General features: G+C 39.9%; 1 protein-coding gene across 3 annotated transcripts in view; it reads left to right on the forward strand.

The window, feature by feature from the left end:
- The window catches only part of LOC128625332 (filamin-B), a 71,086-nt gene extending 51,847 nt beyond the window's left edge, over positions 1-19,239 (forward strand). For all 3 annotated transcript variants that reach the window (XM_053653553.1, XM_053653555.1, XM_053653554.1), the window contains exons 30-45: positions 599-701; positions 2,013-2,153; positions 3,130-3,258; positions 3,814-3,987; positions 4,679-4,837; positions 5,356-5,559; positions 6,330-6,482; positions 6,888-7,010; positions 10,986-11,252; positions 11,515-11,652; positions 11,733-11,848; positions 14,595-14,727; positions 15,019-15,195; positions 16,009-16,227; positions 16,820-17,023; positions 17,893-19,239. In XM_053653553.1, the coding sequence (XP_053509528.1) occupies positions 599-701; positions 2,013-2,153; positions 3,130-3,258; positions 3,814-3,987; positions 4,679-4,837; positions 5,356-5,559; positions 6,330-6,482; positions 6,888-7,010; positions 10,986-11,252; positions 11,515-11,652; positions 11,733-11,848; positions 14,595-14,727; positions 15,019-15,195; positions 16,009-16,227; positions 16,820-17,023; positions 17,893-18,080 (2,628 nt within the window). In that variant the 3' untranslated portion in view covers positions 18,081-19,239. The remainder of the gene's footprint in view (positions 1-598; positions 702-2,012; positions 2,154-3,129; positions 3,259-3,813; positions 3,988-4,678; positions 4,838-5,355; positions 5,560-6,329; positions 6,483-6,887; positions 7,011-10,985; positions 11,253-11,514; positions 11,653-11,732; positions 11,849-14,594; positions 14,728-15,018; positions 15,196-16,008; positions 16,228-16,819; positions 17,024-17,892) is intronic.
- The last annotated feature ends 25 nt before the right edge of the window (positions 19,240-19,264 follow it).

The raw sequence follows: 19,264 nt of genomic DNA on the forward strand, positions 1-19,264 counted from the left end.
TTAAAGGGTCTTGGTTTTGTTTGGAACTAAATCTGGGGCTCAGTAATTTGTGGCCCAGATAGTAACTACAATTAGTCTACTTTAAAGATAACCGTGTAGTACTGTACATACTGTGTGTGTATGAGGACTGGAAATTTCATTCATTTAGTCTTTCAACGTTTTACCTCCATTTAAACGCCACGGTTAATCTCCATACATGCTGTCTCATCTGAATTTTTAATCAACGGCACAACACCACATTTCTTATAATACTAGAGTCTGCCCAGCTCAGTTTTTACAGTTACAAGTGTTTTATCTGCTTCATTCTTTCTCTCTTCAGAATCTTGTCATGACTCTTGCAGGTGTGCTGGGAGTTTGATGCACTGTTTCCTTACCCCCCTGTCACTCCATTTACGTGTCCAATGCATGTTTCTGCTGCAGCTGAATCACAGAACACACTCTCTCTTCTCTTCCTGCTCTTCTGCTGTTCACATTCATTTTTCAAACAGAGTTGCTGCTTTCTGAGAATGGAGATGTATCGATAGACTCTTGTTGTTCTGGAGCCCGTCTACGAATCCTAAGTCTCCTTTTTAATTTCCCGCTTCTTCCCACTGCATAGGTCATGGATGGCACCTACGTTCCGGTGAGCAGTATGAACGGCACTGGCTTCCGGCCTTTCGACATGGTGATCCCCTTCACCTTAAGCAAGGGGGAAATTACAGGTGAGAAACAAGTTCAATTCCAGAGTAGGTACAGATCGTTTAGGATCTCTTAACAAGCACATTCTGGGATGTTCACATCCCACATCAGACTTTTGGGACACCTTGTAGATACTGGAATTGTTGCAGGATGAACACTTCAAATAAAGGGTACTTGCATATGAACTTTAACACATTCATAACTGTTACATTTAAGCTTGTATAAAATGGTGTAAGAGGCTTTTTGAAAGGCTTATGTCAAAACTCGTCAGGTGATGTTACAGGTTTTATGCAATGTCGCATCGGAGTGGAGAGAAAAGGGCTCCAGTTCATAAAACATTCATAAAAATGACATCTATTATTAAGCACCGTTAGACAAATTATTAAAAATATCTTTGTCAAATCTTGTCAGGTGACATTAGAGTTGTATGCAATATCTAGGATTAGGAGTAGTGACAAAAGGCCACTCATGATTGATGGACAGTTGGATACTGTATGAGCTTTAGGATGTGATGAAATGAGTGTCAACATACCTTTTTTTTGGGGGGGGGGCAGTTTACTTACATTCTGTAGGAATGCGATCCCTCTTGAGGTCTGTCCCCTCTAAAACATTTTATGAAAGTGTTACTGCAAAAAAAAAAAAAAAAATACTGTCAAAGCTGATATACATATGGAAAAACCAAACTGGCGTTTGTTCAACGATATTAGTTTTCAAAACTTGAACTAGCACGGCTTCTGTAAGAGATCCTCCATTACGACCATACAAACCAGAGACTAACAATAGATTATCTATCTAGCTAGCTAGAGATGGGGCTAGAGACATTGGTTCAGAAAGTGCAGTTTTTTTTAGACCTTCATTTTATTTACACTCTGGTCTGGTTTGCAAACTTGCATCATGACTTGTTTTAAAGAAATAAATATAAACATGGATAATGAAAACTGAATGTTTATAGATGACTGACCAAAGAAGCATGCGTTCATTCTGCTCGTGTTTGATTCAAACCTGAGGTCTCATCTGTTTAGAGTCAATGCGGTAACAGAGAGAGCCACTATGAAACAAAACATTGGTCTTATTTATAGATGTAAATGAATCATTAATGGTTAATTATTAAAAGGTAACAGTTGGCACTATTCATTCAACTGAGCTGCTTTTCTGGACCTGGATATTTCCTATTCTTACACCATAACCCAAGTCATGCAGGTTTGCCAGTTTAGTGTGAAATGTTCATCTTGTTCCATCCCTAAAGTGTTCAATAGAATGGAGAATCTCCAGAACCTCATTTTATAACTGATTACAGAGTCAGTACAGTATTTAACTCCGCTTTTCATATCCAGGCGAAGTTCACATGCCGTCGGGCAAAACAGATCAGCCTGAGATCATCGACAACAAGGACGGGACGGTCACTGTGAAATACGCTCCTACAGAGGCAGGACTTCATGAGATGCACATCAAATACAACGGCGCCCATATACCAGGTAAAAGGGTGAGGGAGTGTCTTGGAGCTAAAAATGCACACAAGTCCATTTTTAAAAACCAACAGCATGCACAAAGAGCACGCAGCTCTGACCTGCTGAGGATCAGCGTTCTCGTCCATAATTAATGCCCTATCGGCTTTCTTCCTGTGTGTGGGCTCAACAACAAACATGGGCATCGAGGTTGAAAGGGAGTTGAAAACAATCACCTTTCATGATTTATTTTGGCATAGTGCAAAATCTCTTGTATGACTGCATCAAGCTCGGGGAATTCATGCAGCTTTGGTGTAGTATGGGAACTGTGAGTCAGGCAAGTATCCTCATGCTGGGGCTTGCATAAAAGGCAGCTATGACGTTATCCAGTCACTAATCCACATCTGTCAGTGGTCACAGCAGGTATTAAGTCTCGTGCATTATGCTTGTAGAGTGAATCAATTCAGTCCTACCAAAAGTCAATAAGACGAGCCTTACCTATAGCTATGCTACCATATAAGGCAGTAATCATGCGAGTCACCATTCCTCCATTTTGCCCCAGGATAAAAGATGACTCAAGGCTAATTACACATGTGGATATCCTGTTCAGCATTATCCGTGCACCTAGATAAAAATGCCCATTGTCTGTTGTTCACTCTGCTCAAATGTTACACTATACTGTTAATGTTTTTTGGTTTGTTTTTTTTTTTTTTTCCTTTGCAGTCCCCCCAGGAAAAAATGGCATCATGCCGTGTCATTTTGTAAGAAACTGTTGTGAAATCTAACAGTAGCTAGTAGAGTATTGCCTCACCTCTATATGTAATAGCTTGTGCTTTTGAGCACTTCATGTGTGCATAGGATGTAGTTCACCTTGGGGTAAAGCACAAGCCAAAATGATTACTTGAACATGACATGGAATGGCTGCGAAGTTATGTCTTTTTGTTTGTTTTTTCAGCTGGTCATAAATCAGTGCCAGCCTCTACAAGTGTGTGTTTTTCCTCCACAGAGAGTCCTCTACAGTTCTACGTCAACAATGCTAATAGTCCCAACGTGACTGCGTACGGACCGGGCCTTGTGTACGGCATCGCTAACAAACCAGCTACTTTCACCATTTATACTGAGGATGCTGCAGAAGGTGGGCATCAGTACATTAATGTTTGTCTATATGATGCATGAAATATAATATAAAATCACATAAATAGTAAAGTTAAATAATAAAATACAATTTAAATATAAAAGGAATAATAAAATCAAATTTATATATATATATATATATATATATATATATATATATATATATATATATATATATATATATATATATAAATATAAATAATATAATTTTATAAATAAAATAAAGGGAGAATGTCTGTCAGATAGGGGAGCACCTCCGGGGTTTGGGGTTCGATTCCCACCTCCACCCTGTGCGTGCGGAGTTTGCACATTCTCACTGTGCTTCGGGGGTTTCCTCCGGGTACTCTGGCTTCCTCCCTCAGTCTGAAGACATGCATTATAGGCTGATTGGCATGTCTAAACGGTGTGCATGAGAATGTATGTTGGATTGTGCTGGGAGTCCCATGGGGTAGGCCCTGTGTAGGATAAACGGTGCAGAGGATGGATGGAGATCTGTTCATAATTGTAGTGCTCTGTTTTAGTTCCTGAACTGATGAAGCGTATAATTTTGGCATAGGTGGCCTTGATTTGGCTGTTGAAGGCCCATCAAAGGCAGAGATCAGTTGCGTTGACAACAAGGATGGCACTTGTACAGTCACGTATCTTCCTGCACTGCCTGGAGATTACAACATTCTGGTGCGTTATAATGACAAGCACATAGCTGGCAGCCCCTTTACTGCCAGGATCACAGGTGAGGACCTTTCTTCCTTCTTTTGGTTTTTTTTTTGCAAAATGTACATGAAGAAAAATAGTAGTAATACAAATATACAGTGCAGGGAGAGGCAGAAACACCATGAGGACTTATTTAATGCCTCCACCTAAACAATGTTACGTTGTGGTCAAAATGGTAAAGTAATATTATAAAATAAATAAAAACAAATGGATGAATAACATGCATGTCAGTGTGTATATGTGAAAGTGTGCCTGCATATATATATATATATATATATATATATATATATATATATATATATATATATATATATATATATATATATATATATATATATATATATATATATAGAGAGAGAGAGAGAGGCCTGTTTGAATATGCGTTCATCTATTTAAAAAAAGTATACTGTTTATAAGCATGTATAAGTAACAGGAAGGAGATATTGGTTTATTCACCTGAATAATAGCAATAATACATTAATTAAATGACTGTATTAAATGATCTTTTAAGCAGCTTTTATAACACATTATAGACAAACTCTTCCCCCCCCCCCCCCCCTTTATTTTATTTGGCCAGGCGCTGCATGTGTAGTAGTGTACTGCTTTCTATTCTCAGTCACACCATTTTGGGTGTAATTAAATTCATCCTATGTAATGAAATAAATGGCTTACTCGTCTGAGGTACTGGCTGTTTTTGGTCTTGTTTGCAGAGGACAACAAGAGGAGGTCTCATGTGAAGCTGGGCTCAGCTGCCGACTTCGCACTGGACATCACAGAGACGGACCTCAGTCAGCTCACTGCCAGCATCAAAGCTCCCTCAGGCCGTGATGAGCCCTGTCTCCTCAAGAGGCAGCCGAACAACCATATTGGTATGAGGAGCTCATAAAATAGTTTTTTTTCTATTTTTTCCAGAATGAAAATTGTACTGGTTGCTATCAATTTTGTATAACTTGGGTCGGAATATAGCTAGATTTAAGATTTTAGTTAATGGCGTTCTCCTTTATACTTGTTCTCAAAAAAAATCGGACCATTCCCACACACTACTTCTGTACAGTTGTATAAATAACTCCGTTGATCCAATTATTCAGAATAGAAACAAGGTATATTTGAGAATAGTTTTAGTCCACTGAATATGCTGACTATACCTTTTTAAATAAGACTTCTATTAACAATTATTGTAGAAAGTATGGTGCATCTATTTATCCTGCCAACCTGAGAGGGAAAATCTTACCTATTTATTTTTCTTCCTTCCCCCTTTAGTTAGATTCCATAGGATCCTGGTCACAGTGTCTGCCTTCACTCTACACTTTCCTGGTCCTTTTTTTTTCTTTTTAATCTTTTCTGTTGAGGTGCTACAGCTTATGCTTCTCTTCGTTTTATCCCCCAGGTATTTCTTTCATTCCCAGAGAGGTCGGGGAGCACTTGGTCAGCATTAAGAAGAACGGACGGCATGTCGCCAACAGCCCCATCTCCATCATGGTGGTGCAGTCTGAGATCGGCAACGCCAGCAAGGTGAAAGCTTTCGGACCGGGCCTGGTAGAAGGACGCACGTTCCAGATGGCCGACTTTATCGTGGACACCAGAGACGCCGGTGAGAAACGAACAAATTTTCTCAAACTTTCATTTATTAATATTGCGTTCTGTTTTCTTACAGTGACCTCCAGCGTTTTTATTTTAAAATCCTAAAAGAATCCTCTTTTGTGCTATTGTTTCGGGTTAACACAAAAAGCATACATGTATACGTTTAGACACGGTGGGAACGTGATTCAAGAAGTATGTAGGAGTCTCTATCCTTTACAATAACGGATGCTCTGACCCAAAAAGTCCAAGTTGCATTATGTTTAAAAGGATGATGCTGAAGTCTGATGTTTTTTTCTATCCCCTGATATGCAGTAGGCCAGATGTAGACGTTAATTGAGCAGTTCTGATGGGAATAGTTTACGGCAGGCATTTCCCAGTCAACTTCTTGAAATGTTGCCGTGTAATTATGGTCAATTTAGTCTAATTTGCATAGTCTCTTGGGTGAACTGTTTAAGCGTTAAGTGAACAAATGCAGCTTTTCTGCCAAAATGTCTTTTTTTTTTTTTTTTTTTTAAATATATATTTTTTATTTTCCTAATTTAGTTCTGTATTTTTGCTCCCCAGTCTGCTTAATTGGGCAGGATAGAGTTCCAACAGTAAAAAGTGTCTCTGTAAATATAAAGTAGACGTAATTCATAACATTTTATATATATTGTAAAATGGGACATTCTAGTTGCAGTCTTTATAATAGTGACCCGAGTGTTTCTGCGTGTTCTCGTGTTCGTAAACTGGTCCAATTGTAAATACTAATGACTTAATACTGCTCTTCTGTACGCCAAGGTTATGGAGGACTGGCTCTTTCCGTTGAAGGCCCAAGTAAGGTGGACATTCAGACAGAAGACATGGACGATGGGACATGTGGTGTTGCCTACTGTCCTACAGAGCCTGGAACCTATGTAGTGTCTATTCGGTTTGCTGAAGAGCATGTTCCTGGTAAGTTAAACACGTTAATGGAGTTGTTTCACACTGTGCATGTATACTTCATCCCTCTCGCAGCCTGCATACACTTTAGCTACAAAGCTAATGTTGCTTTTTCTGACTCGGTCCACCCTCAATCTCTCAGTAGTAAAGCTAAATTGCCCCTGGTCCTCTGTCCCAATCCGGACAGGATTGGACCTTTTTGGTAGAAATATGCTCTGCCTTTACACACACATGCACACGAGTCAGTGACGTTTTGTCCTTTCACTTGAGCCCACTGCTAATACACCAAGCCACAGCACTTACTGTAAGGCTGTACACTGATTGTTTAATTCCGCTGACGTGTAACACAGCAGTGCTTTGTGAAGGGTATGATCGGCTCCCTTTTGGCATTCTCAATTTTCTCCCGTCCGTCCACAGGGAGTCCGTTCAGTGTGAAAGTAACAGGAGAAGGACGAATCCGTGAGAGCGTCAGCCGTCGCCAGCGAGCCGCTTCTGTTGCCTCAGTCGGAAGCGTTTGCGATCTAAACCTGAGGATCCCAGGTAAGGAAACGAGTCCTCTCGGTGCTATTTTGCAATCATGAGATCATAATGGGTTTGAATGAATGAGTAAATAAAACCCATCTGGGACATAAATATGGAAAATAAGCAATGATGGAGTTGTGCGATGTGGCCTGATGCAGCGTGGCGTTACGTTTAACCCCCCACAAGTATTTAATTCCTCTTGTGCCACAGTAATTTGCCAACAAATTTAAAAAAGTATCAATGAAGACAGGTTATACTTGTATGTAGCCATTTATAATTACATCCGTTTGACAAGTTAGTCGTCCTGTTATCACTTAACCATGGCAAAAAGTGTACGTCTTTGTTGAACACTCTTGAAACAAATATATTATTAGCCTTAGGTTATGTGGAGCATTATCCATACAAGTCTCTGTGAATTAGCTGTATAGATGATTAATTAGAACGAGCGCATTAATATGAATCCGTGGCTTGCTTTGCACCTGGAATTTCTGTCAGAGTTGCTGCGATACAAAATCAACACTTCCCGACCAGTCAGCATTGCACAGTGTGATGTAATCCACTTTCATCTGCCTGATGATTTTGGGTATCTCATATTTCAAGGTTTGAAACTCTTCCCCTCCCCTTAATATCAGCCTTCATACATCAATGACTCAATCACCTAACTATGCTTTCAAATCTTCCATGTAAAAGTATGAGCTTTGTACTGGGTGACATGAGTTATGGCCGTTGAAATTTTAACGCCCCCCCAAATGCGTTTTATGTGGAAGATGTCTGCCACCTGGAGTTGGTTTGTCTCATGTATGAAGCCTTTCAGACTTATGAAAATGTTCAACCCAAGCATGACTCAGAGTGCCTGGCTCGAGTGACTCCCAGGACAGAGATTTTGCTTAGTATACACACCCATAAGCAGGGAGAGATCAGCGTTTTAAATACTGAAATTATATGGGGGAAGGTATTCCGCTTGTTCTTCAGCGAGTGCTGGTTTTGGATGGAGGTGGTATTTTTAAGCCACCATGTAGACTTGTAGAGTTCTTTCATAATGTGATGTACAACTTTTACTACTTCCAAGTTTCAAGATGGAGAAAAATATTCACAAAAAAATACTTATGCATCTCTTGGATATAGATATCTCTCTCTAGCTCTTAAAATTACAGTGGTATTAGTGTTGAGTCATATTATGATTTAAGATTCCTGGCATAGCTGATGAATAGCTGTATTAAGATAAATAGACGTATTAATGTCTTATTTCCTGCATTCAGATGGATTCCAGCATTGTGTCAGTCTGGTATCTGAAGTTCCTTCCCCCCACCCCCCACCCACCTTTTGAAAGTAAGAAAGAAGCTATTGTGTTGGATATGCTTTAAAAAAAAAAAGTGTACAGAACAGCCATAACATTAAAACCCCTGACTGGTGAAGTGAAGACCATTTTTGATTTTGTTACAATGGCACTTGTGAAGGGGTGGTATATATTGGGCAGCAAGTGAACGGTCAGTTCTTGGAGTTGAGGTGTTGGAAGCAGGAAAAATGGGAAACGTGTAAGGAGACTTTGACGAGGGCCAAATTGTGATGGCTGGACGACTGGGTCAGTGTCTCCGAAACGGCAGGTCATGCGGGATGTTCCTGGTATGCAGTGGTTAGGACTTACCAAAAGTGGTGCAAGGAAGGACAACCAGTGAACCGGCAACAGGGTCACGTACGCCCAAGGATCACCGACGTAGGCTAGAGTCTGGTCTAATCCCACAGAAGAGCTACTGTAGCACAAATTTCTGAAAAAGTTCATGTCCTTTTTATCTATCTATCTACTTTCTTTATTTATTTATTTATTTATTTAAATAAATGTCATGTCTGAGGTTATGACTGTTTCATAACTACTATAACACTATGCAAGTGATACCAAGAACTAATTTAGCAGACAATCCACAACATTAAATGTAGCTATAAATGGATTAAAATGTAGTGTCATTCAGTAATAAATGAATAAATTTAAAAAAGTTATTGTTCCTACATTGGTGGTAACCGAAACTCTGCTTTGGGTCGGGCAGCATCACACCACCCCGTCGGTGATTATTTTCTCCTAACACCACGCCTTCAAGTGTTTCCTGCTTAATGCTGCTGGGTGTTAACAAGATCTAGCTTTTAACTTTTGTACATTTGAACTCGAGCTGTTATTTCTCCGAGTCCCGACAACAAAGCCATCCAGAAATTTTCTAATAAACAAAAGGAAGTTTTATTTGCTCGCTCACTCGTATCTTGCCAAATGGAAATCATGTGGTGTAAGTAAACCCATATGTAGCATGACGCATACGTGTGTAATATTAAAGAATGAGGACACGTGAGCTGTGCTGTAATGCAACAGCATTGCGCTAGAGACCAGTGCAGCTGTTGTGTGGAGCGGTCACGTCAGATGGCCTGGGATGTGTCACTGGAGTTTGGTGCGTTCGGGCCATATGTGAGCCAGGTTTAAAGTATCCATCTTGGAGGATGAAGCTGTAATGTAATGGAGGGTTAGCTCTGAGTAATGAGTACTGTAATGGAAATGAGGCCACAGAGTTTTTTTGCTCCCTCTTGACAGGGCTCGTGTACTGGCCGGGTGCGAGGGTGGTGACGCGCCTTGCTCGCCAACTGGAGCACGCTTGTGCCACAACTGAAACCTGGAACCAATCTGAATAGCAATATTGAGCCGTTGAGTATAGTAAGCAATGTGTAGAAAAGAAAGATGATCGTGTCTCTTGGAGCGTTGTTTAAATTCCGTTGTGTTTAAATAATGTTAACAATTTCTCCTGCTAGGTTTGTTATTGCTCTTGGATCTTTAGAAATGAACAGTTTCTTAATAGTGTGATTGTTCATTTGAGTTAAATGGCCTGAAGGTTATAAGCCAATCACACTTCTCACCATAACTATAATTAAAGTTAGTTTGTAGGTTAAAGCTCAGTGTTTTACAGTACTCGGGACTTCAGCACTTTGTACGTTGTGATTTCTTAGTTTATGTGACGACGTGCACCCCCCCCCCTTAATTTAGTTTCAAGAAAAGTGAGACTAGTGGGGACACGATTGTTTATAGCTATTCTACCATAAGTGATAACAGGAACTAACTTGCTTTGTGGCTGTTTCTGTTCCTAGACCATTTTAACCCTCTTAACTCTTGGCTTTCGAACACATTATCTTAAAGTGCATTACTCAGTAACTTAAGTGGAACTAACGGAAAAGGTCTGTGGGGGTGTGTGTGTGGACTGTACGTCTGGAGCCGCAGACAAGTTTAAGAAAGGAATACCCCCTTTTTCTGATTCATTTTCCATTTTTAGAAAACTGTTTAGGTAGTCTTTTTCTCCCTCTTTTCATCTTTCCAACCTTGATGTTTCCTTGCTGCTTTTTTTTTTTTTTGGGTGTGCTGTCCTTTACCTTTCCTCACTTGTTTCCTTTCTCTTTCTCTGCCTGTGTCTTTGTCTCTTCAGTGACGTGGTTTCTCCTGGCTCTGGCCCGGGAACTCCTCTCTCGCGGAGTGTATCGTTCTCACTGTTCTCTGTGGCTTGGGGGAAAACCCTCATACACTCCACGGTGCTCGAGCATCAGAAGCATCACTGTGCGCACAGTGAGGCTCAACAGGATGAGCACAGCATCCCTGCCGAGGCCCTGTGGGCTGGAGGGTGCGTTGTAAGCGCTGGGCATGCAGGACAAAGAGGTTGGCAGAAAGCGCTTGCTATTGTTTGCAGCACGAGTGTCACCATGCATGAAAAATAGCATATGGCTAGTTCACACGCTGAATAACCGTGTACTATTTTTGGAATGTTGTGCAATGTTGCTTGCAAAATCCATCCTGCAAAGCCAGTGCGAGTTTCCAAGAATCCTCCCACAAGTATAGACGGCGAAGCTGCAGAGTTAAATGCTGCTCTTGATACTTCAGTTCTACCTGGAGGTTGAGTTCCTGACTGTTATCCTTCATCACCACTTCATCTTTCCTCCTCTCGTTTTTTCTTTTTGTTTTGCGCTGTCCAGAGATCGACTTCCATGACCTTTCCGCTCAGGTCACCAGCCCTTCAGGCACTACTGAACCTGCTGAGATAGTGGCAGTGGGCAACCATACCTACTGCGTGCGCTTCGTTCCGCATGAGATGGGCGTGCACACGGTGAGCGTGAAGTACCGCAGGCAGCATGTGCCAGGCAGCCCCTTCCAGTTCACCGTGGGGCCTCTGGGAGAAGGAGGGGCCCAGAAAGTGCAGGCAGGAGGCCCTGGGCTGGAGAGGGCAGAGATTGGTGTGCCAGGTACAGACATCAGATAAACCTCACTTGTCTTAAAATTGATTAGGATGTTTACAAATGTTTGAACTTAACTACTGAAGGTTAACCACCTTCTTGTCTGGAAACTTGGGTACAGAAGCTTTGTTCTTGGCTAGCTAGTTAATAAGTAGTTAGTACAATACTCAAGCTGGATTATACTGTTCCGGAAGATCTCCTTGGTGTACGTATACATCAGGTGTCCATTTTCTATAAAAGACTTAACATGTATTTGTGCACCACGTTCTAGCTGAGTTCAGTATCTGGACACGTGAGGCGGGCGCCGGAGGCCTGTCCATCGCCGTTGAGGGCCCCAGCCGCGCGGAAATCTCCTTTGAGGACAGGAAAGACGGCTCGTGCGGCGTTTCTTATGTGGCTCAGGAACCCGGTGTGTACGGCATAATTTCACCATGATTGTGATTCGGAGCTAAGCTCAGAAACCTTGCTAACGGCTCTCTGTGTTTGCAGGTGACTACGAGGTGTCTGTAAAGTTCAATGACCAGCACATCCCCGACAGCCCCTACCTGGTGCCCATGTGTGCGCCCCCGCACGATGCCCGGCGCCTCACTGTTACCAGTCTTCAGGTGAGGCACGAGGAAACATCGCCACACTGGGGCATGTCCGCAGCTATCAAAGAACATGGGTCATATCTCTGCTTTAGGCAGTCGTATCTCAAGCAGAAGATTTAGCAAACTGACCGAACAGGAAGAAGTGAGACAAAATCCAGGATTTAATATGTGGGACTAGGCTGCAAATCATTACAGTGGGAAATTATCTGTGGTTCATAGATGGCCATTTCAGAATATCTAGAAAATATCTAAAGTTTGCGAACACTTTCTATGGAGGCCATATGTATAATGACTTGTAAATATATGTATAGCATATTTTCCCTCCAGTGCACTGTAGAATTCTCAATTCTGATTGGTCAGCTGTTGAATATTTTGAGATGCATATAATAGTTTATAATATATTGTAAAATAAATATAAATGGAATCATAAGTACTGTAATGTGCAGTAAGTAGTATTAGTGTGCTCTAATCACTTTTAAAATCTCACTTTATACTTGCATATTCCTAATAATAACATTGCTGTAAAGATTCATAAATAATAGTGTATTAATTCCTTCAATTTCAATAGCAATAATGTTATGACTGTTTATAGTTCATTTTATATATATATATATATATATATATATATATATATATATATATATATATATATATATATATATATATATATATATATATATATAAATATGAACTCTATGGCCTTCATAGAAAGTGTTTTGCAGTTCATTTACTAATTAAAAAAATAGTATTTAACACCTTAGATATTAAGGTGTCCAAAAGGTCACGAACCAATGAGAATATGATGAGCAAAATCCACATCACGATACAGCGGCTGAGAAAATGCTTAGAGCACAAGTGTGAACATATAGCGCATATGTTAAATAAAATAAATACGAAATTAAATATACGTAGATTTACTGTCATCGGTTCCTGACTTTTCGGACACTCTGTATTTATATTTAAACACAGTGTACGGGTTCGATTGTTGAAATGGACTAATTTTACTACTTTATTTAAACAACCACTCCCTAAATCTTAATGAGCCATCACTAAGCACTCAAGACGGATTAAATCCAGGCCGTGTTCTAACTTTAGCCGCCTCCTAATGTTGGTCTCAACCAAGTAATACACTTCCTCCGCACGAATTCTCCTGAGTTTATCCACAAAGCCATTTTCAGGGAAGAAGTGTGCGTGTGTGTAAAAACTGATTTGACTACAACGCGATTAGTTGGGTGACCCGTCTTTGAGTAGCTGCTAGACATCACTAAACTCGTGTGGGACTTGAGATGTTTCACTTGTGTTTCATTTAAAGGCTTTTAACAGACTCACAACTGCAAAACTCAATAGACCTGGCTAAAGCAGTGAGAGAGAGGAGCGCCACATGCTTGTAGCAACTTTGTTCGCATTTTCAGCTTTCTGTAGCGTAGTGAATCTAGTAGTTCTTCATCTGTGTACCCTGAAAGTTACCTTGTAGAATGTGGAACCTCTTTCTCCTGAACTTTAGCTGGTCTGTTGTGAGATCAGGTAATGAGATGATAAAAATGTAATGATTAAAAATAAGAGCACTATGTGATAGTACAGTATCATAGATTAATAATACATAAAAAATCACCTGCATACTGGAACGGTATGGAATTTTTATTTATTTTGCATTTAATGTAAAGTAGTAATTAGGAAATAAAATGTGTGAAAATGGAATTTATACAATATTGCACTTGTGCCAAATGTAAATATTGTTACTCAGACCTGCTGATTTAGGACACGGTGTGATGTACGACTGTATAAGATTATATATATTTATATATATATATATATATATATATATATATATATATATATATATATATATATATATATATATATATATATATATATAAAAAATATATAAAAATTATATTTTAAACATCTATGCATAAAGCATAGCCATGTAGCTAAACTCTGTGCAGTCTGAAAACGTATTTATTTATTTTCCCCCATCTTGAATGTACTTTTGGCTTCATTCTGCTCTTTGGGCTTCCAAAGAAGGCAGTTATGCAAAAGAGAAATTGATTTTAAATGTATTTCTTCTTTACCGATCCTTACAAAAATTGTTTAAAGCATATATACATAAACTGTAATGTTTCTCTTTTGCGTGCATTTCAATCACAAGTTGTTCTAGCATTTTATTTCAGTTCTTCTGAAAGACGGCCCAACTACCTTTTTTATAGTTCTAACCTAATCTGAAAAAAATCAACATTACTGCCAACATTGTAAAGAATTCTGTTTACAATGGGGAAATGAGTTCTCACTTATCTTGCTTTATCAACGTTAGACTCTGTCTCGTCACCTGAGGTGAAAAATCCCTGGCGACATTTAAACACAAGCCTTGTCGTCGACTAATGAGGAGAACTGATCTGTTCACACGGACAATGCTAAGGAAATGATCGCTGAATAATCCAGTCAGTTTTGTTCGGTCTCTTGAATAAAAAAAACATTGTATGTCATTTTGATTAGAGTTGTTTTTTCAGAATTTAGCCACATTGAAAGCTGACAGGTTTTCTCCGTGTGCTACATGCGAAGCTTTGGAGATTTGTATTTAAGTGAAGAAATTGTTCTGAAGATTCACAGCACTAGTAACTAAAGTAGCAAACATCAGACAACAAGCTTGGCTTCTTATTTGAACAAGTGTTAAATCATATAAAGTCTATTTATTTTTTATGTACTACTCGGTGACTCTTTGGTGTGGGGGATGTGATTGATTCTCCACTGTTTACTGCTTCAGGAGTCAGGCCTCAAGGTAAACCAGCCAGCTTCATTCGCTGTGCGTCTGAACGGTGCTCAGGGCGCCATCGACGCCAAAGTGCACAGTCCCTCTGGAGCACTCGAGGATTGTGTGGTCTCCGAACTGGAACAAGGTAAGACTCGAATGGGGGACCAGTAGACAAAATATAAAGAAATCAGAAAATTTGAGTGCTGCTTTTGAAAAATGAAACTTGACAACATGATGAGCTAAATTTCATCCAAGTACAATGTTTAGCAAAAATGTGTTTTTAAGAGCCAGAGACCTGGTGGTGTGTGGTGGCTTGTTTTGTTTTGTTCCCCCCCACCATTTTGTCTCTTCATACATGCTGGCAGACGTTTTCTTTAGTTAGCTCATCTTTTGAACAGTTCATGTTGCCTTAGCTGTTTCATTGGTCCTTCTCCAGACAAGTACGCCATTCGTTTTATCCCACGAGAGAACGGCATCCACACCATTGATGTGAAGTTTAATGGCACGCACATCCCAGGCAGCCCGTTCCAGGTGAGAGTCGGGGAGCCAGGACAGGGCGGAGACGCCGGGCTTGTCACTGCTTATGGCGCTGGACTAGAGAGAGGAACTACAGGTAACAATTCCTGAACGTTTTCAGTTCTGGATATCAGTCATTTTGCCTGGAGTTTTGTTTCTTTTATTCAGTTTGTGGTGTCTGTGTGCTGATGACCCAAGACTTAGACTTGGGTTCCAGCTGCTAAAGAGAATTAAAATAATAAATGATACGTTTTTGGAGACATGAGACAGCAGCCTAGATGTGTGCTCTCAAACATTTAACTTGGTCCAATTTACTGTAATTTTAAGATAGTCTACACAGCTCTCCAAATAACATGTTCTTTACAAGTCATGGGGTAAAAACCAGCCTGCTGGAATTTCATTGCTTTTTGTGTAAGAAAATGATGTTATGTTGCTATCAAATAATCTTAAGCATCTCTTGTTAACCTTTACTGCGTGTCTTGATAGACTTTGTATTCCACGTGTAAATTTGGTATCGGTGGTATTATCCTTATCGTTTTGCAAGGATTTAAGGATTAGGAATTCACATCTGGGTATGATGTTATAGTAAAACCTCATTCATAGTCAGGGGTGGACACATCATAAATTCATTAGTTAGCACACTGGATGATAAAAATTCTAATCGTGTGTAAAATGTTTGAACACTGCTTATTGCTTCACAATGATTTAAACACGTTAACTTTATCATCTATTCCACCCGATGCAAAAGTATGTATTTTTTCTAACTGCTCTGGTCTAATTACAGTCACATTGTAGGCATTATCTGGCTCGGTAAACAGTGTATATGTGAAAGTTTTCATGCCTTGCCTAGTATTTGCCAGCCTGGTTGTGGCATTATTGTTCAGAATCCCTGCTCATGTACTTTACCCAGGCACCCAGTCAGAGTTCACCATCAACACCAGCAAAGCAGGACCAGGCTCCCTGGCAGTGACTGTTGAAGGACCTTCGAAAGTGAAGCTCGAGTGCCAGGAGTGTCCCGAGGGCTTTAGAGTGCACTACACACCAATGGCTCCTGGAAATTACCTGATCAGCATCAAATACGGCGGCCCTAATCACATCACAGGAAGTCCTTTCAAGGCCAAAGTCACGGGTATGGACACATCAGTACCTCCAATTTCATTATTTAATGAAAAATGATAATTCACTGGCTAGTGAGATTTGGATCGACAGCTCCCTGACCAGGAAGTAGTCCTCAGTGGCAAGAATCTTGGAGAGCGTTCTAGATGCGGTTCTCTGTATAGTTAAGTGTTTGTGCTTTGTAGTGGAAATGACTTGCTTTAGTATGTTACTTTGTTTACTTGGTACTTAAATTACTTGGTATATTAGTTTGTAATTAATATTTGAACTTTGGGTAGTCTCCTACCACTGTTTTTTCAAGATGAGCTCTCAAGAGCAGCACAGTGCATTGTCGTCGTCATCCTCGTTGAGGACGCGTTGAATTAGTGTTTTCTGACTAACAGGATCGGTTCTGTGTTCAGTTTTCACACACTTGGGGCCATACTGTACTGCTCACAGGGTTTGTTAAACCTTGATAAAGTCACTAAGGATTTGAGGACGTACAAAGAGGATTTCTCTTTTCACAGGCAGTGCGGTATTCAGAGGTGGTTCTCCAGTGCAGTTTCAGCTACACCTGTTAGCAATTCATTATTTGTGAAGCACACATCATATTTCTCTCTCTTCAGGCTCCCGGCTTGTGAACGTGACCAATGCTAGCGAGACCTCCACGCTGACGCTGGATCCTGCAGTCAGAGCAATCAGTGCCAACTCTTCCAATGCCATGCCCAAGACTGCCTCTGATGCCAGCAAAGTGACCAGTCGAGGTCCAGGTCTCAGCAAGGCCTACGTGGGCCAGAAAGCCAACTTCTCTGTGGATTGCAGCAAAGCAGGTGATCAACAAAGCAGAGACATCCATGTGACTCTTTCGAATAGCTCTGCTCTAAAGGCGTGTTAAATAATTGATGTGAATTTGCTCTGTATTTTGGGGCAGTATTTAATATAGAAACCAAAAGCTGTGGGTTTTTTTTTTTTTTTCTTCTTCTTCTTCTTCTCTCCCCCCCACACCGATGGCTAATCATTTATTAATCTGCACTTTACACTGTACCTCTTCTGGTTCTCAGAGCTTTATCTGCTTGTATTTACATGTTGTCTTTAAAGATTCCCTGGAAGAATATCCAGTGTCTCTGGATCCTTAAAAAGCTTTAATTTGTCTGAAGTCACATGGTCCTTGATTTTAGGCTTTCTAGGCTATTTTTAATCTGGGGTTCTTTTCCATCCTTTCCCACTTTTTTTTTTTTTTTTTTTTTTTTGGTGGGGGGGCAGCAAGGATATTGAATTAAAACTACTATTACAGGAACAGGGAAATGTACTGCTATTATATTATTCATCTAAAAAAAGAATTAAGATTTCCAATATTTTGAAATGGGGATGTATCCTGTAACAAGGCAGAACAGATAAATGAACAGATACCTCATCTCCAGACCTGATTTGAAGACGGCGGTGTATGGTACCTGGTTGTTCAGATTATAACGAGATGGGAACAAGTTATAAAAACAAACGGTGGATCGACAAACTATTAGACATGAGCGATTTCTACATTGCGTTGTATTAGAGACTGCACATTGCATTTTTTTTTTTTTTTTTTTTTTTTTTTCTTTTCTCTTTTGCTTTTACCCTTATGTTTTAGTGCAGAAAATGAAGTTTTGTATTGCACTTAAAGTAGCATTAAATCTTAAAGTATTGTTTGTGTGTGTGTTAGGTAAGAACATGCTTCTGGTAGGAGTTCTCGGACCGCAGACCCCGTGCGATGAGATCATGGTGAAGCACATGGGCAGCATGCAGTACAACATCAGCTACGTCCTGAAGGAGCGCGGAAACTATGTTCTGGCGGTGAAGTGGGGCGAGGAACATATCCCGGGCTCGCCATTCCATATCGCTGTGCCTTAAACCTGACGCGAATTAACCATTATGGGAGCAACAGAAAACAGCCAAACCATCTACCACTTAATTACACCCCATATCAATGACTAACTTGCACTTGATTTTGTATTTTGTACATGTGATATGTGGACTGTTTAAGATCCTTTGCGATTTGGTGTTTTTACCACTGACTAGTTTCTCCACAACTTCCAGGGGCACGAAACCAGATTTGGATTCAGGTGTCAGTTTGAAGAATCTCCATTCCTTTTGAAATCTTATTTACTACTGATGCTGTTTTTGTCTGTTTGACTCTCGTTATATTTCCATTACCGTCATTATTATTTTTTGATTCTCGTACCTGCTGCATAACCTGGACTACTGTGATTTGTTTACATGTTCATGAATCAAACGAGGCTCCACAGATTCTCAGATTGAACCACTTCAACAGACTTTCCATTCTTTTCAGTCACTCAATTAGAAAGTAGTAGGTGCATCATAATCTAATCCAAACTGTCTTCAATTTAATCCAATAGCTGGGTAAGATGTGAATAGCAAAGTGATTTGGAAAGTGCATGAAGAATGCATGTAGTCCACCTCTTTTTTTTTTTTTTTTCCTTTTGCAGCATTTGTACAATGTAATTTTAATTTTTTTTCACAACCCATTTTTTTCCTTCATGTACACTCAGTGTTCTGTCTGACTTTCGTGGGTGGAGATTGGAGAGAATTCAGCTCTTAGCAGTTACAGTGACAAATTTACAAGGGGATTTTCATGTATGCTGGTATTTGTCTTATCTAACTAGTTTTGATAAGGTAATAGTGTCCTTTTTTTTCTTCTTTTTTTCTTAATGTTTTAAAAGCAGAAAGGGCTATGCTATTATTGTTCTCATAGTCCAGGGTGCCTTAATGTGAAATGATGTACATGTGGAAATTTAAAACAAACTGGAATAAAGATTGAAGAGGGGAAAAAAAAGTTGTCTTGTGGTGCAAAATTGGTTACACAATAGTGTGTTGTGATTAATCGAGCGACCTTAAACACTGCTCTTGTATCTACAGGCGACCAGCAACAATTTCTTGGGTGACTCTTAAAGCACCATGGTTAGCGTGTAATGAATGTAGACTCCAATCAGCTTCAAACGAGAGGCTTTTCCAATTTCACATCAGCATGCATGCATCTTCAAATCTTCGCTCATTAATCATTTTAAGCTAGAAAT

Source organism: Ictalurus furcatus, chromosome 21, assembly GCF_023375685.1.
Source record: "Ictalurus furcatus strain D&B chromosome 21, Billie_1.0, whole genome shotgun sequence".
Lineage (NCBI taxonomy): Eukaryota > Metazoa > Chordata > Actinopteri > Siluriformes > Ictaluridae > Ictalurus > Ictalurus furcatus.